Source organism: Euprymna scolopes, chromosome 8, assembly GCF_053919585.1.
Source record: "Euprymna scolopes isolate OS-2025 chromosome 8, ASM5391958v1, whole genome shotgun sequence".
NCBI classification, from domain to species: Eukaryota; Metazoa; Mollusca; class Cephalopoda; order Sepiida; family Sepiolidae; genus Euprymna; species Euprymna scolopes.
The window spans coordinates 71,795,821-71,820,442 of record NC_136489.1 but is presented as its reverse complement, the minus strand read 5'-3'; the positions used below and the strand labels follow the sequence as shown (position 1 = coordinate 71,820,442).

At 35.3% G+C, this 24,622-nt stretch overlaps 1 protein-coding gene across 1 annotated transcript in view; it reads left to right on the top strand.

Moving 5' to 3' along the window:
- LOC145283614 (uncharacterized) overlaps positions 1-24,622 on the top strand; it is a 181,805-nt gene that overhangs the window by 147,783 nt on the left and 9,400 nt on the right. Inside the window, exons 10-13 of the mRNA XM_080132555.1 lie at positions 984-1,082; positions 3,168-3,317; positions 21,397-21,518; positions 24,415-24,576. Coding sequence (XP_079988681.1) covers positions 984-1,082; positions 3,168-3,317; positions 21,397-21,518; positions 24,415-24,576 — 533 coding nt within the window. The remainder of the gene's footprint in view (positions 1-983; positions 1,083-3,167; positions 3,318-21,396; positions 21,519-24,414; positions 24,577-24,622) is intronic.

Below are 24,622 nucleotides of genomic sequence, written 5' to 3'. Positions count from 1 at the left end.
TGATAGTCTGTTTAAGTTGATTAATGAGAGGGACACATTTTTCACCAACCGGTAGATATACAGGACACTTTGAAGGCTCAAAGGTTATATCTTTATTAAATTGGTTGATCTAGAATTTAATACATTTATCAATTAAGAATTCTGGGTAGCCATCATCGATTAGGGTTTCCTTAATTTTAGTAATTTCAGTATCTAGCTCACAAGGGGAACAAATAACCAAGGCCCTATGTACCAACGTATAAATCAACGTCAACTTAGGGGTTTTAGGTGTAAATGAACACCATTTAGTATATAGACCAGTAAAGGCAGGTGTTCTATATATAGAGGTAAGAAAACCCCCTCTGAACTTTTCAATTAACACGTTGAGAAACAGGAGTTTTCCTTTTCTATCTCCATAGTAAAAGACAAAGTATGATGTAATGAATTAAGACGTTTAAAGAATTCTAAAGTTAGTTCCTGAGAAGGAAAAGCCGCAAAGTAACTCAGTATATAGTCTTAAAAATAAAAATAAAAACTATCATACTCCCTCCCCTCTCTCTCTCCCTCTCTCTCTCTCTCTCTCTCTCTCTTTAAATATATATATATATATATATATATATATTAAATAATCTACGTACAAATCAAAAGTGTATACATACGTAAGATTTTACGTAAAACTTTCCAAAAACAAACAATGTCGGTGGTCCTGAATCTTTAACTGCTCCTCATTATTGCGAATCTGTATGTTTTGCTTCTAAAAGAGGTATGGGTTCAGAACTACCTTAAAACTTTATATTTTAATGAACTGTCAAACATATATCTAAAATACTAATTCGGAGAGTTTTCCAGAATTTCAGTTTTTATTAGGGGGAGAGGTGGAAACAGTAAAAAGAATGTAATATAGTATTACGAACAGAGTAAAATAGAGATATAATGTTACCTATTGAATCCTGAGCAATGTCGAGTTTTCCTTTTCATATACAACTTAACTATTCATATTCCAGTGCATGTTTGGAACCCGCATTTGAAAAGATCCTGATGAAAGCGGAAGGAAGTCTTCAAGAATTAGCAGTCGTCAATAGCGATCCGTTCATAACAGAAAAGTAAGTATAGAAAATAGAGTTTCTATCGCGATAATTTTTGACAATGTTTCCATAGTAAACACACCGTATATTATTGCAAATGTATTGTGCATTAAAAGTAATACATTGTTCGAATATATTGTAAGTTTTAGATCGTAAAAGTGTGGATAAATTTGATGCAATATCTTATGTTTAATGTCTTATTGAAAAGAATTTAAGAATCTGCTTTACTTTTTACCAGAATCTTCATTTTCAAGACCAATAATAATATAGACACCTGTGCATTACTGTCACGGGAGAACTTATTTTGGTTTCAGTTTGAAGAGCGCACATCAGGGGGAGACAATCGAAAATTTGGAAAAATAATTTCTGAAACGCCACACGTATTCCAATAATGTTTGTTCAAAGGTCATACATTTTGATACCTTTCATTCATCTTTTTCGTAAAAGCATTCCCTTTAAAGAAAACTCACACGCACTAATAAAAAAAAAACTTCTGCTTTGTGTTATTACAATTTTCTTAATTATATTTTAAGTCAATAAATGTGTTAGACAAAAACTTTCTAAAAAAAAAGGGCATGCATTTCATTAATTCATAACTATTTATAAATTTTAAACTATACACTTTAAAAACTTTCATTTATTTTATGCAAAAAAAAATTGAAAAAAAACTTTCTATTTTCACAATTTTATTTTAATTCAATAAATGTTCAGATAATTAATGTTTTATTTCGTGTTATTGCATCGTTTACATTTGCTGAAGTTTTCCATTTCCTGATGTGCGCTCTTCAAACTGAAACCAAACACGTTATTCTATAGCAGTAATGCATATTATAATAATAATAATAATAATAATAATAATAATAATAATAATAATCAGTGACGAATACTAGCACAATTGTACTAAGATTAACAGGTATAAGATTATGAATAACACAATTCTAATGTTTACACGACTTCAATCAGAACCAATTACAAATGACTTGTGAAAGTATTGTCGTAGCCCCGACGCACGCGCGTCGAATCTACTCAAAAACAAAATAGTTACGCACGCGTGGATATATAAACATCGTTTCAGTTGCGCGTACATTCTCTTTCCCCACTCACGCAAATTCGGTGGTTCTTAAATGAAATTTCAGTTGTTCGTGCGGACGTCATTTAAAGCATCTTACGTCATAAGAATGTTATTCTTTTCATCCAATCGGATTACAAGGAAAGCAAATTTAAAAAAATGTTTTTTTTTTCTGAAGGCCTCCCTCGGACAAGTATAAAAAAAGGTACTTTTCGCCCACACCAGGGTCGACCTTTGAACACCATGGCGTAAGCATCAACATCGACCCGTCCGCGTTTGGACGTTAAACACGCGCGTGCCACGACAATTAATTCCTCCACGTGGATACGGACTTGCAACCCTAATGGACTTTTCATGTTTACCCTTTTCTATCACTCCGCTAAGTAAGCGGTGGACTTTTAATTCTTCGTAAAAAGACCAAGAACTCTTGCTTGTCCCCTTTAGAACATTCACTTAATTCAGTCGAAGGACTTTTCTTGATTATTTCAATACATAAAAAAACCATTCGCTTAATTCAGTCGAAGGACTTTTCTTGATTATTTCAATACATAAAAAAACCATTCAATTAATTCAGTCGCAGGACTTTTCTACTTGATCACATATTATAGATCTTTTTATAGCTCAGTTGATGAACTGACTTTTTCATTACATGGAAAAACATTGAATTATCTCAGTCACAGGAAGAGGCTTTCGACCAAGAAGAAACCTTCATCTTCTCTTTTCATTTACAATCTTTTATAAAAAATAAATTTTAAATAATTTATTCATTCGTCTCAGTCATCTTTGCTTGATGGTTTCAACTCCTGATTTATCACTATGATTCTTATCACCATCTCCATCTTATCACTATTACTAGCACCTATTATTATCATCACTGATTTTATTACTACTTATTTTAAATTTGCGGAATTGGCATCGACACACGTTAGCACCGCAACAGTATCACAGCCTTCACTCGTAAATGTTCAAGGAGACGATATCCATGTCGAGTTGTTTTCTTTTATCGTCAACGTATTTTTTCTACATTTATCCAGATTTCTTTGGTCGGTCTCCTGCTATGGAAGTACACTGCAAAAGTTTACCTACCATAATACTGCGAACCCACCGTCAGCTGAAGAACTCTGGGCGTTAATTAGCGGTTGCCGGGAAATCACACAACTCGATTTATCACCAGAAAATCCAAGGTAAAGAAATTACTAAAATTAACTCCATTTACAATAAACGCTCTAACATTCCTCTTCTCCAAAGCAAAAAGGCGCGCACACGTGTGTGTGTGTGTGTGTGTGTGTGTGTGTGTGTGTGTGTGTGTGTGTGTGTGTGTGTGTGTGTGTGTGTGTGTGTGTGTGTGTGTGTAACAGTAGGTGTATCAGAATTTTGAGGGAATTTTTGACACCCCTAGCACGAAACTGTGAATAAAATATAAAAATCTCGTAATTTCTCTTTTAAAAGTGGGTTGTTTATTTTCTTTATGGAATATACTTCTAAAATAAACTATTAAAGTTGTTTAAAAAAAATAACAGAAATATTATTTTTTATTTCTTAAAAAGCAGTGTTTATAAAGTGCCGGCGCGCCTTCATGCAGCCATTTTTTGTTTGTTTGTTTTTTTTTACGTAATGAAATCAATTGAATATTACGAGTCGATTCTTTTCAATTTTTAAAATTTAAAAATCTATCTAAATTTTTCTATTGATTAAATTTTTACGATATTTTCAGGGTCAATGTGAAATTTTATGCTCTTTCCAATAAACTGAATATAATATTTTAGACAGACGTTTCTTTTTAATTCATCTCCCCATTTTGAAATGTCTATTAAAATTTTAATAATTTATGTACCAAAGTTTTATATATCACAAATTGAAGATAAAAAATCAATAAATAATATATTGCAAATCAAAACAAAAAAGAAGTGTTTTTTGGAAATTTACCTGTAAAGTCCAAAGTGTAAAACCTTTTTTTTTAACCATGTTGATTTTTTTTAATTGGAAGCCTATGTTCTGATTATATTGTCCAGTAAGTAATGGACGATGACAACAATTTTTTCTATTTCATTCAATGTTTTCTATTTTTAGATATTTAAAAAAAATTTCACTCGATAAAGAAGTATGAAAATATAATAAATCAAAAATTTATGTATTTCTTTGAGAAAAGAAAAAATCCTCGTGTTTATTTTTTAAACGCAAAATCTTATAAGTAAAATTTGACTATTTTTTAAATTATGGGAACACATATTTCTTCAGGCACAAGGCTAAACGGCTAACGCGAACGTGTGGTTTTTACTGCCTTCTGTCCATCCGTAGTTCAAACAAGAACAAACGGCGACTTCCGGTTTTTCGATGAAGACGTAAAAATGCTTGCGTTATCGCGCTTTTTTTCTAACAATCGTTTAAAAAATTCTTTTATTAAAAAAATGAATGGAATTTAAAATATAAATATGGATAAATTCTGAACAATGAAGAATGGAACTAAACATTCAATAGTATTTTTATAGGTAAGTGATTTTTTCGAATTTATATCGATTTTTTATAACCGAAGTAAAATTTCGTTGATTTTCTTCAAATCTTTTTAAAGAAAACCGAGTAAAAATCAAATATTGCATAATTTGCTATTATTGTTATTATTTTTTTTAATTTGGTCTTTGCTCCTTTAATTGCAAAAAAATACGGTTTGAATTACATTTTTCAAGTAGTTATAAGCTTGTAAAAATAAGGAGGTCGAATTATTCAATTTTTTTTTCATGCATTCTTAAGATCGGTTTCTGACACTGCTAGTGAAACGGCAGTAACCCTACTTGGTTTTAAACGACTTCCTCTGAAGGAGGAAGTTCGATGGGAGTATGAAATTCAAAAGCGGCCCCCTGTCGCATGTGTATTCCCGTTAGGGAAGATGACGACGTTAGGCTTTTGCAACTCTTGCAGGAAGGTGTCGACGTTCTCCTACATACAGCGCCTAAAATTACCAACTTGGTCGCTCATTTTAATAATAACCAGGCTCAATATTGCTTAACTTCGGTGATCTGACGAGAACCGGTGGGTCAACGTGATTATGCCGTACAAAAAAAGGGCGTTTAGACAATGTTCGTTCATTGTAATTGCAGCAGCTAAATAACGTAAAGGCTAGACTGTCACTTAGGTGGTCGAGTTTAAATCCTGTCTTGGGGTAGTTGCTAGTCTAGCCGCACTGAAGAGCTGTGATACAGCGAAACGGTCTGCCTGTAGATACTCTAACCAAAAGGGCTTTGGGAACGGAATGATCCACTAATATAGACAAATATATGCTATTGTATATCTGTTTGCCTGTATATGGTCTGTGAAACCTATCTCCATAACGAAACATCTTATAAAATATATTTATATTCTAGTATTGAGGAAAAGATAAACAACCCAAATGAAAGAATGGCAACCATCGAAATTAAGTTTATATACAGATATGCCTCTGCTTGTGTAATTGCTTCAAACACCGCAGTACATGGGAAAATATAACGCTTAGTATTTATTTAAATCATATAAATAAGCCTGTATATATATTCACTGACTGTTAATTTGACCACATAGACATATATTTTATAAATAAACAAATGAATAAATAAACAATTTAAAAAGTGAACAGATAAAAAAGCGAGGAATAAAGTAAATAAATAGAGCTTATCAATAAAATAGATTGATAATAAAGTCGCCATCAGGTAAGAAAAAACAACCATAAAAACTTAAGATAGGGAAGTAACAGCTATGAGGATATGATATTACTTCATATGAAGGCGAAAACTTAGGTCAATAAACAACCGCTAAGTTAAAATAATACCAATACCTCTCCGCTTCATCCCCACTCCACACTCTTTCTTCACCACACCTCCCTCCAAAACCTCTACTGCTCAAACTCACAAAGTATACTTTATTTAAGAGCGTAAACCACACCCAAATATATTTTATAAAAAATGAATGTAATCTTGACTCTCGCTCCAATATCGCCTCTTTTTTTTTTTTTTTTTTGGTCTGCCGAAGTGGTCTCTTTGAACTTAAATTCCACTGAAACATGTATGCAAATATATAACCAATAATGTTTGTATAATAATAATAATTATATATATATATATATATATATATATATATATATATATATATATATATATATATATATATTCCCTCTACTTCACTTTTTTTGTTTTCAAGTAAGATCTTTGACTTACTCGTTGTTTCATCAAATACTTTTGCATCCGATCCCGCATTTTGCTAATTCCTACCCTCTGATGAGAAGGAAAGTATTTCTTCAAAACTCCGTGGATTAAGGACTATCCACTTAACTAGTGTTTCCTTTTCATATTAAATATGTTTTTAACTCATTTTAAAGTGTTTTTTAACATGTTTTATTAACTGTTTGCTCGTATATATATATGCATAATATATATATATATATATATATATATATATATATATATATATATATACTTGTGTTCACCCCAAAAAGATAAATTTCAATTGAACCGTAAGTGGTTGCTATGAAATTAGGGGGCAGATTTATAGACAAAATATTAAACAGAGAGTTGTGTAGCGAGATGTTTGTTCACATCACATTTAAATTTCTGCATGTTTATAGAGTCGGAAAACTTTAAGCAAGGAATGAATTCTAATTCCAAACAGTTCGAATAAGGAAGATGCTAAAGTAGAAAACATAAGGATGCAACACTGCAGTGATGAGATAGTGGTTGTGGCTTAAAAGAACCACTGAGCAACATGTACGTTGCCGTGCAAGCAACATTATCATTATACGATAGTGAGGCAAGATAGCCCATTATTTATGGATCCTAAATATATTTAGGATATATATATATATATATATATATATATATATATATATATATATATATATATATATATATATATATATATATAAGTTTCCATGTATGCCTCTGTGTAAATAGATGTATGTGATATAAGTCTTTAAAAACAGAAACAATTAGGGGGCAGATTTATAGACTGTTTATTTCAAAAGTTGAAATCGAATATTTTTTTTTTTTCAACAAAACCACTTTTTTTAACATTTCTACTCATTTCTGTTAAACGATATATATATATATATATATATATATATATATATATATATATATATATATATATATATATACAGGGTGACCAAAAAAAAAACGAGCCCCAACTCTAATTAGGCCTCGTTTCTTAGTGTTTTGTCCGAATGAAATGAAACTTTAGTCATAACTAGTTTATTATATTCAAAAGATCACATCAAAACACTTGGGTCTTTGGCCTTTTTTTCTCCGTTCTACAGCATATGTTCTAGATGGCCTTCATCATTTCTTGAAGCGCAGCACGAAGTTGTTTATGACGTTCTTACAGACCGAATTGGTAATGGCTCTCATCTCCTCCCTATTGGCTTCCTTGAGTTCCGTGATGGTTCTGGGTTTCCTTGCGTAGACTCTGTCCTTAAGATAGCCCCAAAGAAAAAAATCTGGGGGGCTTATGTCCGGGCTATGGGGTGCCCACTCAAAATCAGTCTTGAGACTGATCACTCGGCCTCCGAAGTTCTCTTTCAGCCAATCTCGGGACAGGTTTGAGGTGTGAGAACTTGCTCCATCCTGCTAGGACCAGAACTTGCTCATGAACGACGGGTAGATGGTCTGGAGATCACTCTTAAAAATTTTGAGGACCTCCACATACTGCTCCTTGGTGACTGTCACTGCTGCGCCAGATTCTTCGATGAAGATTGGTCCGATGATACCTCTGGCCGAGATTGCAGCCAACACCGTGCACTTAAGAGAGTGCAGTGGCTTGGTGGCTACTTCATTGGGCCTGGAGAACCCCCAGAAGACATTTGTCTTGGAGTTCGCCTTTCCATCAAGATGGAAGTGGGCTTCATCTGAGGTCCAAAGGAGGTTAAGGAAACTTGGTGTCTCCTCGATCTTCTCGAGCATCTTGACTGCTATAGCCCTCCTCTGCTTCTTGTCTGGGGCTCTAAGGATCTGCAGCGTCTGTATTCTGTATGGGTAAGCTCTCATATCCTTCACCAGCACTCTCCTGCAAGTCTCACGGGATATTCCGAGGGACTGACTTCGCTTACGCACAGAGCGTTTCGAACTCTGCTCGAGAGACTCTCTCACTCTTTTAACCAGCTCGGCTGTTCGCTTCTTGGGACGTCCCGAGTGACTTGGACGGTTCTCTCTGGCAGCGTTGAGGTTCTCCGCGGTCCCATACTTCTCGAAGTGGTCCACCCAGTTCTGAATTCTGCTTTTGGATGGAGCCTTTTCACATTCAAACTGACGCATGAAACTGTCCTGGGTTTTCTTAAACGAGCCTGTCTTGTAGTAAAATTTAACGCAGTGTATTCTTTGTCCCAGCTTCCACTGGGGTCTTGGTGTACTCACGGTCGTTGATTCTGCGATGTTGTGAAGCCCAAGATGAGGGGTGTTAGTATGGCTATCCCAAAGCGACTTAATGTTGCCCGTCTAAGGGACAATATTGTAAGGGACAATATTGTGAGGGAGATACTAGTTAAGGAGATGGAAGAGATTGATTGTGAAAACACTTGGTCTGCTTTTAAGGAATCTGTCTATGAGGTATGTGAGAGTAAACATCAGGATTGGTTCAATGAGAATGATACTGAAATTCAGGCTCTGCTTGATTCAAAGGCCAAGGCATTGGACGCTTATCTCGGGGGTGGTTTGACGGATGGTGAGCAAGATCGATTGAGGGACAAGTTTAATGCAATCAAGCACGAGGTGCAGAGAAGGTTGCGTAACATGCAGGATGAATGGTGGAGGCAGAAAGCTGAGGAAATACAGCTCGTCTTCGATTCGAACAACACCAAGGTCTTATACAGCCTACTGCGTACGGTTTATGGACCATCCAGATCACCTATCACTCCTCTGCGCTCGAGGGGTGGTGGGGATCTTCTTCGAGAACCTACCGACATTCTACATAGATGGAGGGAGTATTTCGATGACCTCCTGAACAGACCTTCTTATGTTGATCAGGAGTTTGTTAGGTCGATTCCTAGCAATCCGGTCAAGGATATCTTCGCAGAGGTTCCTTCTCTCCAGGAGGTTGAAGCAGCTGTCCATAAGCTGAACAATGGAAAGTCTCCTGACCTGAATCGTTTGCATGCAAAGATCTTTAAATGTTCTGGACCCAAGATGATGCAACGCTTAGCGGTCTTGTTGCAGACTGCTTGGCGGGATGAGTGTATTCCGCAGGATTGGCGGGATGCATTGATGGTAGTGCTATACAAGGGGAAGGGTAGCAGAGATGAATGTGGAAATTATCGGGCATCTCTTTGCTGTCAGCCGTCGGTAAGGTGCTGTGTAGAATCATGCTAAGCAGAATGCTGGAGCACATTTCTGACGATGTTTTGCCTGAGTCGCAGTGTGGTTTCAGAAGATGTCGAGGGACAGTGGATATGATTTTTACAGCCAGGCAACTGCAGGAGAAATGTATAGAACAGCAAAAGGGGCTGCATCAGGTGTTCATCGATTTAACTAAGGCCTTTGATACAGTCAATAGGGATGCTTGGTGGGAGATTCTGAAAAAGGTTGGCTGTCCTGACAAGTTTATAACCATCTTAAAGCTCTTTCACGATGATATGAAGGCTGTGATCAACGTTGGGGGAAAGCTGGCTGATCCTACCTCAGTAGAAAATGGTGTTAAGCAGGGAGACATTCCAGCACCCACACTCTTTACGTTATATTTCACCATGGTCTCACCAACACGATTCGTGACTTGCTCTATGCGGATGACTGTGATCTGGTGGCTCATACAGTGACTGATATGCAGCATCTTGTGGACGCCTTTGCGGTTGCCTGCAGCGCATTGGGCCTGACCATCAATCTGAAAAAAACTGTCTTAATGTATCAGCCTGCTCCGTGCATGCCATACTATGAGCCATCAGTTTATATCTGTGGGTCAAGGATAGCGGTTGTCACTAAGTTTGTATACTTGGGTAGCACACTGAGTATGTCCGGTGCCCTGGATGATGAGGTATCATTACGGGTCAGCAGGGCAAGTGATGCCTTCGGAAAGTTGGACAGGCGTTAGTAGAGACGTCATGGGATCTTGCTGCCAACTAAGATTAAGGTTTATGCCGCATGCGTTCTCTCTACTCTTCTCTATGATTGTGAAACTTGGACAACATACAGGGAGCATTTGAAACGTCTTGAGTGGTTTCACCAGATGTGCCTACGGCGAATCTTAGATGTGGGTTGGCAGATGTATGTCAGTGATGTGGAGGTGCTGGAACGGACCCAATGTCTTAGCATTTTGGCTCACGTTATCGAACATAGACTGAGATGGAGTGGACATGTGGTGAGGATGTTAGAAAGTCGACTTTCCAAACAACTCCTTTATGACGAGCTCGCCAAGGGAAGACGTATGGTTCAAAAGCCTAAATTGAGTATGTGTATGTGTGTGCTTATCTTCACTCGATTTCATAAAGAAAAATTATTAATCGACGAATGTTTTATTTTTTTTGTTTTGTTTTGGTTTTTGGGGGGTTTTTTGTAGTAGTAGTAGTAGTAGTAGTAGTAGTAGTAGTAGTAATAAGGCGAAGCAAACTAAGTATTATGGTTTGATGCACAGTTAGGAAATAATACAAATTAGTCACCGTAATACCACATTACTCTATACGTATGGCAGCTTTCATTTACAAAGCCATTCAGTGCAAGTGACGTCAGATAAATTTTTAGGTACGGATAACCAACACTGTATATAATGTAGTTTTCTTTTTAAGCAAATATAAAAATAGAAGTTTTTTTGTTTTTTTTTGGGGGGGGGGTTACATGGAGGTCACCACTTATCAAGGCCCAGAAGCCACTCGGGGATAAGAGTTATTGTGTGTACAGTAATCAATGGGATAGTATCGTAGTAATCGCTAGTATTGGAGATTTGATAAAGTGTCATTACTTTAGGGGGCGGTTCATCAGGAATTTGTTTGTGTTGGACTTGAAGACATCCAAGTTGAAGTTTGGAGAGAAACAGGCAAGCGACAGAGAGTTCCACAGGCGTGCACTTCTAAGAAAGAAGCTTTGTTCATGGAATCTACGTTTTGATTTAGGCACAGATAAAGAGTGGGGAAAATTATTGACAGTGATTTCAGCTAGTCTGGTGTTTTTCGTGAAAGATTGGCAAGGGGGGACCAGAGAATGGAGCTCAGACGAGCACTTGCCATGGAAATAACGATAAAACAGAGACAGGCTTGCAACGTCTCTTCTGTGGGAGAGAGGTTGCAGGGAAGAGAAAAGGGCATTCCTCACTAAGCCACGAAGTCTATTTTGTACTCTGTCAAGGCAGGATAGGCTGTTTTTAGCAGCTCCTGCCCAGATGTGGCAGCAGTACTCCATCCTTGGACGTACTTGGCTTTTATATAGATAGAGAATTGCATCATTAGTGAGATATCTTTTGGAGCGGTAGAAGGATCCTACCATTTTTCCAGCGATCTTGGCAACTGACTTGATGTACATATTCTATTTCAGGTCAGGGGTAAAGGTCAAACCCAGAAACTTATCAAAACATGGAGCTTCCCCTAGACGAGAGCCACCCATAACAATTGATGCCAGATTGGTATCAGATGTAAAGATAGGAGCTTGGTTTTAGATGCATTAAAAGTAACCAGCCACCTCCTCCCCCAATGTACCACGCGCTCAAGATCAGAGGAGAGAGAATTAGAGAGAACTTTGTCATTTACGGCCTTTGATGTGTTACCATAGATGGTAGTGTCATCAGCATAGATGTCAACGAAAGATTTTAGTATGTGTTTTGGGAGATCATTGATGTATATCAGGAAGAGAGTTTGGCCCAGGATTGACCCTTGAGGGACTCCAGCATTAATACTGTGGGCCTCTGATTTTTGTCCATCGACTACTACTCTTATGAGCCTATCAGAGAGAAATGATTAAATGATTGAGAAAAAATTTCCAGTTATACCGTAGCTGGAAATCTTGTGAAGTAGGCCTTTATGCCATACCTTATGGAAGGCCTTTGATATGTCAAGAGCAATTGCCCTAGAAATGAAGCCTTTGTCAAGAGATTCGCTAATCTTATGAGATATAACCGTTAGCACGTCTGCTGTAGATCTAGCAGAATGGAAACCATATTGCGTGTCACTAAGAAGGTTATTTCTGCTGAGGTGGTTGACTACTTCTCTATTTAATATGGATTCCAGCAACTTACTCATGACACTCAGGAGACTTATTGGTCTGTATTGAGAGGGAGATGACTTATCACCTGAATTCTTAAATACAGGGCATACTGATGAGGTTTTCCAGGGTGTTGGAAAGCACTTCTCCTCAAGGCAACGCTTAAACAGTTTCGTAAGTATGGGGGCAAGTTCTGGTCGAAGCTTTTTCAACACTATAATTGGAATACCGTCCGGGACAGTTGCTTTAACAGTCTTCATTTGAACTTTTATAATAGAATCATAAACTTTATAATAAAACTGTGTTTATGCATTGTTTTTTTTTTAAATCAAACATCAGGTGTTAATAATTTTTTCACATCAAACATAAAAATAGAACTGTTATAAGAAATTTTTATGAACTTTTTTTCGAATAATACGTTTATGAACTCTTTTTTTTATCAAACCAAAAACAGTTCATAAATATATTTTAAAAAAAACAGTTCATAAATATGTTTAAACAAAATCACGTTTAAAAAAAACGGTTCATAAATATTTTTATAACAAAATCACGTTTAAAAAAAACAGTTCATAAATATTTTTATAACAAAATCACGTTTAAAAAAAAGGTACATAAATATTTTTATAACAAAATCACGTTTAAAAAAAAACGGTTCATAAATATTTTTATAACAAAATCACGTTTAAAAAAACAGTTCATAAATATTTTTAAACAAAATTACGTTTAAAAAAATGGTTCATAAATATTTTCATAACAAAATCACGTTTAAAAAAAAAACAGTTCATAAATATTTTTAAACAAAATCACGTTTAAAAAAACGGTTCATAAATATTTTTAAACAAAATCACGTTTAAAAAAAACGGTTCATAAATATTTTTATAAGAAAATCACGTTTAAAAAAAAAACGGTTCATAAATATTTTTATAACAACTATATTTTTATGCTTGATGTAAAAAAAAATGACCACCACCTCTCTGATGTTTGATTTAAAAAAACAGTTCAAAGACACGTTTTTATTACAAAGATTATAAGACTGTTTGAATAAAACTTTGGTAAATTTTTACTTGGTTTCCACCTTCACATTTTTTCTTTAAAATGACGACCTTTATCGGTTTTCGGGTATGCTGAAAACGAATATCGCATTTAAATTTCCACAAATAAGTAGTTTTCCGGATATTAAGCAATGTAATCACTATGTTAAAAGTGGTGGCCATTGTTGTATGAGCAAGCAAGCGCATGTTTTTGGCGTGTACAAAAATGAAAAATTAACTTCGGTTTTATTTATTTATATTCGTTTTGTTTATGTTAGGAGTGTAGAAAAATAAAAATAAATACAATAAGAAAGAAGACGTTAGGTAAATTGTCGATTTAAAAAAAAAAATATATATATATATATAACCTTTTTTCTGGCTGCACAGAATTTTTGAAACTGGAACTCATGAATCGAATGAACGGTTTCAACGCTGAAAGAAGACGATTTGAGCTTTATATTATAATAGATAAATGAGTGTTGGGACGATTAATCGGAATCGAGAATCTGAAAAACCGGAAGATTTTGCAGTATTGTAATCGGAAAAATTGAATATATTTTCCGATACAAAAAAAAAACATTCTTTTAGTTGATTTTTTTTTTTTTTTTTTTTTTTTTAAATTTAACCTTCAATTGCTGGCACTCATGATAAAATGATTAATATTGATTGATTTTAAACTACTTATAAAACCCAAAATCTATACTGTTATTCTTACGTTTGTGAAAATATATGTACATATTACGTTTTTTTTATTGTTTTTTTTTTTTGTTTTGTTTTTTTTACGGCAATCCGAACATGGAAAAAATCTCTCTAAATATTTACAGAGTTGAAAAGAATCGGAATAGGTAATTGTATCGAAATCCGAAATTTAGAATAGGATCGGTAAGTTTATCTGAATAAGGAAAATATTGGAATCGTTCCATCACTATAATATATATATATTTCTAAAATGTTCAAGCATGAGTTGTACAGAGACTAATAAAAGAAAAAGGTAATAAGTTGCAGTGTTATGTACCTTGATATTGTTTGTAATTTATCAATGGCTTATATTGCATACATCGGAGACAATGCAAACATATTGTATTTTCCAATGCATTTGTGTTGGTTAATTACTCATTCGAATGTTCATACAAGGTTCATTCCTCGATGAGAAAGGTACTTTCATGTACTGATGATAACGTGGCTCCTTTTGATAATTGTATGAAACCTTTCCAAGCACCAATTAGCATAGCAACATGAGAGTCCAATGTTCAAGCTCTTCGGCATAATCGAATTATTTAGATCTTTCGAATTACTGTTCTCACTTGGAGTGTTATTTTCACAACGTTTCGGTCAATGTAATCTTCGATCTTCTTCAGGTGTATCTCGTTGAACTCAAAAATCTTTCTATTGAACTCGAGAATCTTTCTGTTGAATTCGAGAATTTTTCTGTCAAACTCGGGAATCTGCACAGAATTTCGAACCAAATTTAATCCAAGGGCATCAGCCATGACTAGATAGAAGTTCTAAGCAAATTGCAGTTGTATTTGGAGTGTCGCCCGCACTTAGGACTGAACCTTCAACTTCCAGAAGTGTGTAACTTTACAACTGAATTTTGCCAAGTACTCTATCCACTTCACCACGCGTCATTGCGAACCTAACATTCACAACATGAATTGGAATTTCTCAAGTATTGCAATAAAATGAAATGCTTAAAGTTCTATTCGAAGCTGTATATTCATATTACAATAATGTTTATTTTTAAATACAGAAAGAACCGGATGTGTTGAGTAACTTCGATGATTGTTACTATACGTAACAGCTTGCAATGATTTTGTTTATTCCCAACAATAAATATTAAACCTGTCTCTCATATACACATAAAATCACTATGGAAATGTTATCATTAAGTTGAGTTAAAAACATCTTCACACATGATGAACATTAAAAAAAAAATTCTTTAGAAAAAAAACATGATTATATTTGTAAAAAGGCATAAAACGAATTGTGTTATTTTAATGGGTTTTGCAAATTTATATCAGATTGTGGCCGATGTTGGCTATACGATATATATATATATATATATATATATATATATATATATATAGTGCCGGCAAAAAGAAAGTCCGCACTTGTATTTTTTTTAACTGCAAATTTAAGCTAAATTTAATGTAGCTGTTTAAACAAACTATAACTCATTTGATTCGCCTTTTATTCCTCTATAATTTTACCTGTTCATATTTGACTTTTAATTGAAATATTTTAGTGTTCACGTCAATTTAAAAAAATAACTTCAAATTGAGGGTGCAAAAAGAAAGTCCGCAGCAACAAATTCGCTTGAAACCAGCTTAAATTATCGCCTCTAAATCAGTTTGAAATAGCCACCAACAGGCAACAAAGCATCTCTAATCGTAATTGTTGTTGTTCCAGATTATACAACGTAACATTTAGTCCATATCCCACGACTTTCTCTTAGTGATCATCAGGAGCTCATTAATCTCCACCTTTCCGGTTTATCCAATCGAGAAATCGGCCGCAGATTGAAATGTGATGAGAAAATGGTACGAAAGTCTGTGCAAAAGCACCAAAACACCGGCAGTGTTCTTGATGCCCCTAAATCTGGTCGTACTACAGTTACTTCTAACAGGGAAGACAATGCTATCAAGATCTGCAGCCTAAGAAACAGATTTGAAACGGCTCCCCAAATCCAACAACAGTGCAATCTGGTTAAAAAGTGCTCTCTTTCTACTGTCACGAACAGATTAAAGGAATTTAATTTGCAAGGATATGTTGCAAAACACAAGCCAATGATTTCTGTAAAGAACAGAAATCACCGTCTTGACTTCATCAGATGCAATGAAGATCATGACTCTTCATATTCGTCAAAAGTGCTTTTTAGTAACGAAAGCAAATTCAATAGAGTAGGCAGTGGTGATAGGCAGTACATTCGTCGGAGGAAAGACGAAGAATTTAATCCTAGGTGCTCAGTTTCAACGCTGGAAGATGGTGGAGGCTCAGTTTTGGTGCAGGGCATTATTAGTACCAATGGTCCAGGGCCTATAGTTCGCTTGCAAGGTCGAATTAATTCGACCAATGGTCCATTAATATGTTCACTGAGCATTTTCTACTTTACTTTGGTCGGAATTTGGATAATAATCCCATCTTCATGCAGGATAATTCTGCCATTCATACAGCTGGCAATGTCAAAAGGTTCCTGGAAGAGCATGGTATTCCGTGTTTGGATTAGCCTGCAAAATCTCCAGACCTCAATCCTATCGAAGATGTATGGCATTACATCAAGAAACAGCTACGCAGTGATAAAATTTCAAATTTGGAAGAATTTTGGACAAAAATTAAAGAAAATTGGGATGTCTTTTCCTGAAATAATGCTGCAGTCTAATTCAAGGAATTCCCAAAAGATTGCAGGCTATCAAATCGCAGAAGGGCTATGCTACTAAATATTAACTAGTTCATTGTGTTCCTGTTGTATTTGTGTTGCATTAATATCCTAAAGTTAGATTTAAATAACAATTTTCCATTGTGCGGACTTTCTTTTTGCCTCTTCAATTCGAAGTTATTTTTTTAAATTGACGTAAACACTAGGATATTTCAATTAAGTCAATTCAGGACTGCCAGCAACCATTGTAAGAAAGTAATAAAGAACGCAAGAGAGTTGTATGCTCAGTCCATCAAGTCCAAAGTAGCTGAGCAGCGGCTTGGTTCCCACCAGTTTTGGCAAATTGCAAACAGAATCCTGAACAGAAGCGTGTGCTCTATCCCAACTATCATCAATGGACCTGAGTTAATCTCGTCAGCATCAGACAAAGCCAAACTCTTTGCCAAGAACTTTGCAGCCAATTCTACCCTTTGCGACCAAGGCCGCCAACCCCCAATATTTCCTCCTGTATCAGAAAACACACTATGTGATATACAAATATCTGTATGTGATGTTGCCAAGCTAATCAAAAACCTTGATTCCAGTAAAGCAACCGGCCCTGACGGTATTCCAATTATAGTACTCAAAAGACTTCAACCAGAACTAGCACCCATACTTAAAAAACTGTTTAAACGTTGTCTTAAGGAGAATTGCTTCCCATCACCCTGAAAAATCTCATCAGTATGCCCTGTATTTAAGAATTCAGGTGATCGCTCATCCCCCTCTCAGCACAGGCCAATAAGTCTCCTGTGCGTCATGAGTAAGTTGCTGGAATCTGTGTTAAATAGAGAAGTAATCAACCATCTCAGCAAAAATAACCTTCTTAGTGACACTCAATATGGTTTCCGTTCTGCTAGATCTACAGCAGATGTGCTTACAGTTATATCTCATAGGATTAGCGAATCTCTCGACAGAGGCAACCTTTTTAGGGCAATTGCTCTTGACGTATCAAAGGCTTTTGATAGGGTATGGCCTAAAGGTTTACTTCACAAGATCTCCAGCTATGGTATAGCTGGAAAAGTCTTCTCAATTATTAAATCATTTCTCTCTGATAGGCTCATAAGAGTAGTAGTTGATGGGCAAAAATCAGAAGCTCGCAGTATAAATGCTGGAGTCCCTCAGGGGTCCATCCTGGGCCCAACTCTTTTCCTGATCTACATTAATGATCTTCCAAATCACATCCTTACATCATTCGTAGACATTTTTGCTGACGACACTACCATCTATGGTAGCACATCTAAGACAGTAAACGACCAAGTTCTCTCCGATTCTCTCTCCTCTGATCTTGATCATGTTGTACAATGGGGAAAGGAGTGGCTGGTTACTTTTAATGCATCCAAAAACCAAGCTTCTATCTTTACGTCATCAATGTTCTGATCCCCATCTGGCATCAATTAAAATGAATGGCTCTCGTCTTGGGGAGGCCTCAAGTTTTGACAGGCTTCTGGGCTTGACCTTTACTCCTGATCTTAAATGGAATACGTACATCAAATCTGTTGCCAAGGCCGCTGGAAAAATGGTCGGATCCTTCTATCGATCCAGTAGAAATCTCACTGCTGATGCAATTCTCTATCTATATAAGAGCCAGATACGTCCAAGGATGGAATACTGTTGCCACATATGGGCAGGAGCTGCTAGAAAAGACTTGTCCTGTCTTGATAGGGTTCAAAATAGACTTTGGCCTGGTGAGAGATGTCCTTTTCTCTTCGCTGCAACCTCTATCTCACAGAAGAGATGTTGCGACTTTGTCTCTGCTTTATCGTTATTTTCATGGAAAGTGTTCGACTGAGCTTCAATCTATGGTCCCTCCTCGCCAAACTTTCACAAGAAACACTAGACTAGCTGAAAACATTATCAATAATTTTCCCCACTCTTTATCTGTGCCTAAACCTAAACATAGATTCCATGATCAAAGCTTCTTTCTTAGAACTGCACGCCTGTGAAATTGTCTTCCGTTTTCCTGCTTTCCAGCTGTCTATAATATGGTTGTCTTCAAGTCCAACGTGAACAAGTTTCTGATGAGCCGTTCCACTTAAGTTAACAAATTTACCGAACTTCCATTACTATCGATTATTATATTGTCCTTTTGACTACTCTACACTCTTTAACCCTTATCCTTGAGTGGCCTATCGGCCTTGATAAGTGGTGGCGCCTATGTGAAAAAAAAAAAGGTAAAATAATAGAAGAATAAAACGACAATCAAATGAGGAATAGTTTGTTTAAACAGTTACATTAAATTTAGCTTAAATTTCCAGTTTTTGAAATGCAGACTTTATTTTTGCCGCCTATATCTATAATATAAAGCTGAACGTCTGTGTTTGTGTCTGGTCACGAATAGGCTCCTATATGGTTGACTAGTATAGAAAACTGATCACATGTAATGATAGAAGATGTATCGAGACACAGGAATGGGTATTTTTGATCTGGCATAATGATGATTCATTAAAATTGTGGGGTCTGCGTACGCGCCTGGTCCACAAAGTATGGAAATAAAAGATTTAAAAATAAAAAAAAACGTTTACAAGTGTTTTTGATATAGATGTACATAATAATACTTTGATAAGTATGTTTTAACTTAAATAGGGATGGTATAATAAAATTGTGGGGTCTGCGTTCGCACCTGGCCTCCATAGAATGGAAATAGGCACAAACTTTAATAAAGACTTTTCATATCTATCTGCGTAAGTATACTTTGATAATTATGTTTCAGTTTGAAGAAATATGGTATAATAAAATTATGGAGTGTTCGTTCGCGCCTGACCTCCATAAAATGGAAATATGTCACAAAGTTTAACAAGGTTTTTTAATATAGATCCACAGAATATTGTGATAAGTGTTTCAGTGTGAACTGGTATGTTATAATAAATTATGGGGTTTATCTATTTTATTTTTACTTTCATCATATTTTGCTTGGATTTTGATACCCCCCAAATTCGAAGCTATCTCTTTACAACCCTTCCTTTTCATAACCTATCATACTTTCATAAATCAGAGTCCATTTCCTGTAGGCTGTTTTTGAACCCAGTCAACGACGGGTACTTTTGCTAGTATATATATATATATATATATATATATATATATATATATATATATATATATATATATATAACGCACATACATACACACACACATACATACACACACACGCACACACACAGACACACACGCACACAAAATGACGGTATAAAAATTATATATTAATATATAAAGATTTATTAATTTATTCAATAAGGGTATACATCAATATGGGGTGTTGGCTAAGTGAAGACTCTTTATGCCATTGCATTTCGAAGCTTACTGCTTCTCATCAGAAGAGTGGAGAAGGTGCTCGGCAACATAATAGGAATGCGATGTCTAGCGATAGTTACATTAGAAGCGAAATAAATTTTTGAGGCTGTTTGGGGGAGTTATAATGGTTTCTGTGATGTAGGAGGAGTATAGTTTGTATGATTTAATGCATGTATGTATATAGCATATCTGTCATAGTAGGTTTAATGTGTGTGGACAGTGTGTGCGTTTAAATTCTTAGGAGAATATAGGGTAGGTTAGTTGAAAGAAGTTACTTAATTAAACCTATGTGTATACGTGTTGTAGGTGTGGAAGGGGTTTCCATTAAATAGGGGGTTTTGTGCTATGTTGCCAACATACCATAAAAACCCTATGCCCCAAACAGTTAGCTGCAACCAATATCAGCTATTTCTCTTCTGTGCCTAAAATTAAACGAAAAATCCATGAGCAGAGCTTTTTTTTCTCAGAATACAATACCACGGGACTGCTTTCCATCTGACTGTAACATAGTCGTCTTTCAAGTCCAACGTAGACAAGTTTTTAATCCTATCCAATTTTTACCATCACTGATCATTTGACACTCATTAATCGTTATCCTTGAGTAGCCTCTAGGCCTTGATAAGCGATGACTTTATTGCAATAAGATAAAACTAAATTCGGTAATAAGTCTCATAAATTTACATATCCTTCAACATAAAATAATCAATAAAAACACATAGCTAAACATTTTAATCAAACAGAGTTGAAATTGAGTTTGATTAACATTGGAAGAAGGATTCTATAAATAAGGCTTATCTTGATTTTAATGTTCCGTTCTTTTTGTAGAATTAATTTTACCCGTCTTGGGACATATATTCTTCTTTTGTTTTCAGTTTCTTATCATTTTGTTCAAGCTGGAGATGGAGTATCCTACCGGATGCTAGACATTCTTCTAGTGTGTGGGTGGGGGAGTATTTTTAAGTAAAACTTCTGTTGTTGTTTGTCACTTGTGAATATATTTCATTTTACTTTTTCAATAAACGTTCTCTATTAAAAACTTGCATGCGTCATAATGCTTGTTAGTTCAAAACTTCGTAGCGACCGATTTTACTGCAAGTTAAGAATTCATCTCAAGATAACAATGGAACGCTACCATTTATTTTCATATGAACTTAATTCCATATCTTCAGTCGTGTAAGGTCTATTTTTTACACTTTCCTTCATTGCAGTATGGTTTGATAGTTTTGCATGGTTCTGCCAATTATGAGAGATCACTCGATTATTACCACATTATAAACCTGTCCTGGGATCAGTATTCCAATTTGTATGTGTAATGTGGATAACATGAATAATTTTGTCGATTAATAAACAGAAAAAAGTCTTCAATTAATGGGAACTGCTGAGTTTTATTTTGCAGGTCTCCTCAACAGGAACGATTCAATAACAAATGTGTTTTTCTCATCACTAAGAACTACCCTAATCTTATATCGATGGGTGTCGGTGGAGTAGGAATCGATGATGAAGGACTGCTTCACATTGGTAAGTCAGTTTTTAAGTCGTGTATGCGACAACCACTTTGCATAACATTTCATGTTTATTTTCTTGCAGGGAAGAAAGGGATATAGTATTGAGACCCCAAACGCTTTTCTATTTGTTGTCTTAGTTTTGTTTTGTTTGTTTTTTTAGATACAATTTTGCGCAGTATAGAAGCCATGATCAGGATCACAGACATCTTTAAAACTCCTTTTAAACCAAAACAAGGCATATTGTCACTTGAAAAGTACTTGGGCTACTATTTGGAATTATGTCTAACCGGGAACTGTGAGGAGTTTAGCAGTGAGATGTCTGGTCACACTACATTTAAACTTCAGCACCCATCGAAAGCAGGAAACAACAAGAATTCCAATGTGTAGCAGTTTGGGAGAAGAAACTATTAGAGTAGGTTTTCTGACATCTAGGAACCTCAACAATGAATGTTTAGGTTTTTACTATTTGTCGAGTTAGTTAGAAGTACGTACATCGAGGGTGTCAAGTACTTTGAGTTCACGAGAGCACATTCCATTAAAGTACATGTAAAACAGACACAAGGATGCAACATTGTGGCGATGGAACAAAGGGTGGAATTTGGTCGACAGTGTCTCCTGCAACTCCGCAATCACCGTTCTGCTCATCTGCCAACTACAGAAACCAGTTTGGCGATGTTAGTTTTCTTATAAAGGTTGTGTTGTTGTCCTCCCACATAAAGCATCTAGTATTACTAAATGGTTATCGACTTTAGTACTGACTAGGCTCAATATTGCTTAACGTCTGTAATCTAAATGAGGGTTGGCATATCAACATAATTATTGCTCCATGCATTAGTAAAACTGTACTTTTAAAATCACATTATTCTCATGTGAATAGTAAATCCTGCAATATATGATAGATTGGAATTAACCTTGCGGCTTAACATTGGTTCCGTTACATATGGACAGATACCAGAAAGAATAGTTGGAAATAAGTTAGACACCATTCACTATGACTATGCAACCTAGAAAACAGAGTTTTTAAAGATAATATGGTGATATGGGACAAGAAAGAGAAAAAGGTAACGTTAGTAGAAGTTAGTGTCCCCAATGTTGCTGAGAGGGAGAAGATAACGAAGTAGCAAATTACTGAAAAGAAGCTGAAATCTTGGGAAGATCTGTCATTCCAGTAATTATAGAAGCAACCAGACTCATGAAAAAGTTCAAAAGAAATGTAAACTATTGCACTTAAATGGACAGTTAAAAGCTTTAAGGGATCTCTCGGCTGAGATGTCTGAGATAGTCAATGAATTTCTGGCATGCTCTAATCCCCAGCTAGAAAAAATGATAGCATGTTCCGGACAACTATATTTATGTTGAATTAACAGACAACTATGTTTATCAGAATGGTGGAATTTGCAAGCATTTTTAGCATAGTGTAATAGACAAATATATTTGATATGATGTAATAGATAATGTTTTATACGGTGACACTAGCAATTATAATAATTATGGTATAATGGAAAACTATTTCAACATGTTGGGAGTGTTCTTGCATAGGTTTTGTATTGGAATACGTCTGATAAATATCGAAAATCGATAATGAAAAATTTGATTAAAGAAGGAAGTCCGAGTTTGACCAAAGTTAACACTTTCATACAACCTAACATTACAAATGCATTTCAGAAGTTTTCGCACTGTACAAGAAGAAAGGTCCAATATATATATATATATATATATATATATATATATATATATATATATATATATATATATACTAGCAGTTTAGCCCAGCTTTGTTCAGGCCCTATATATTTTTCATAACTTTATGTGCCTATGTAATGTATATATTAAAAAGTTTGACTCATGTCCAGGTAAACTACATCTAAAATTTCAAGTGTTCAGACCCAAAATTGGCGGAGGAGTTTGGTAGAGTCTGCAATGGTCAGCTCTTTCAACTTTGACCTCTTGGCAGCCAAATTTTCGCCCAAAAATTGATTAAAAAGTTTGTTGTATGTCTGAATACCCTTTATGTAAAATTTCAAATGTTTAGACCCAAAATTTGCAACTTGAAACCGCAGAAGTCAATCTTTTGAACTTTGACTCCTTGGTAGCCAAATTTTCGTCAAAAAAACGATTAAAAATCGTGTCCTATGTCTGATTACACTTTATGTAAACTTTCAAATGTTTAGACCAAAAATTGGCTGAGAGGTCAAATTTGTTTTTAACCACTTAACATTTATTGTTTTGGGCTCAAATGAAATTAAAAAGTTTGATCCATGTCCAAGAAACCTACATCTAAAATTTCAAGTGTTTAGATCCAAAATTGGCGGAGGAGTTTGGTAGAGTTTTCAAAGGTCAAATCGTTGAACATTGACCCCTTGACAGCCAAATTTCTGACCGAAAACGGATTTAAAAGATTTTCCCAAATCTCAATCCCCTTATGTCAAATCTCGAGTATGTAAGACTGAAAACTAATTAACAGGGAAATGTACACACACGGACAAAACGTGTGTGTGTGTGTGTGTGTGTGTGTGTGTGTGTGTGTGTGTGTGTGGAGAAAGAATTAAAGGTAGAGGGGCAGAAAATCGTTAAAACTAAAAGCAGGGGTCAAACAGCATACACTGATAGAGGGTGAAATCGATAGATATAAAGACGTGAGTCACTTAGTGAGTTAATTACAAATTACATCTAATTAGAACAACTAAAATAGAAGATTTTTAATCATAACTTAATCACAAAACTAAATGATATTTTCGCATGTATTTTGTAAAGAAAAAATATACGTCTTAGTATGATTCAAGTAGATTATTATTTTACTTATGACGTAAGGGACAACTATTTTTTACTACAGTGTAATACGAAATCTTTTAAATTGTTGGCTAACTTGTTTCTTTAATCTTTTTATTTCTTTTCATATTTTTTTTCAGCTAAAAATTGTAAAAATCTTGAACGTTTACAATTGTATAATTTTGTCCATCAACTCACTCCAAATTCCGTGGAAAACATGTGCGCCAATGGTTTTCAACAGTTGAAGGAGTTGCAATTCGTTCATACAGCCGTCAATGCAAATGTACTTCCTGTGTTTGCCAGTAAGTGAGAACATTGTTTTTTACAATTACAATCATGTGTTCTTTT